Source organism: Penaeus monodon, chromosome 24, assembly GCF_015228065.2.
Source record: "Penaeus monodon isolate SGIC_2016 chromosome 24, NSTDA_Pmon_1, whole genome shotgun sequence".
NCBI lineage: Eukaryota > Metazoa > Arthropoda > Malacostraca > Decapoda > Penaeidae > Penaeus > Penaeus monodon.
This window is the reverse complement of record NC_051409.1, coordinates 7163255-7163500: the sequence shown is the minus strand read 5'-3', so window position 1 is coordinate 7163500 and position 246 is coordinate 7163255. Positions and strand designations below refer to the sequence as shown.

Sequence of the window (246 nt, the reverse complement as noted above, 5' to 3'; positions counted from 1 at the left end):
TCAGCTTAATTTCATTTCTTTACTTGTGACATAACAGTTAATGCATATATAGTTTTTTCTCTCATTTTATCTCCCTTTTAATGGTGAATATAAACATAATCAAAGACGATTTTATCATAGAAACGCTATTTAATTCGATAATTAATACCCACAGGTACCTCGCTCTTCGTACCGTTCAACTGATCCCAGTCAGGTGAGTCAGTGAGGGATACGGCGCCAAAGGGGAAGGGAGGGATACGGGTCTTA

The 246-nt window shown here is 37.8% G+C and overlaps 1 protein-coding gene across 1 annotated transcript in view; it reads left to right on the top strand.

Moving 5' to 3' along the window:
* LOC119588988 overlaps nucleotides 1-246 on the top strand; it is a 14368-nt gene that overhangs the window by 6221 nt on the left and 7901 nt on the right. The window contains exon 4 of the mRNA XM_037937591.1: nucleotides 155-193. Within this exon, the coding sequence (XP_037793519.1) occupies nucleotides 155-193 (39 nt within the window). The remainder of the gene's footprint in view (nucleotides 1-154; nucleotides 194-246) is intronic.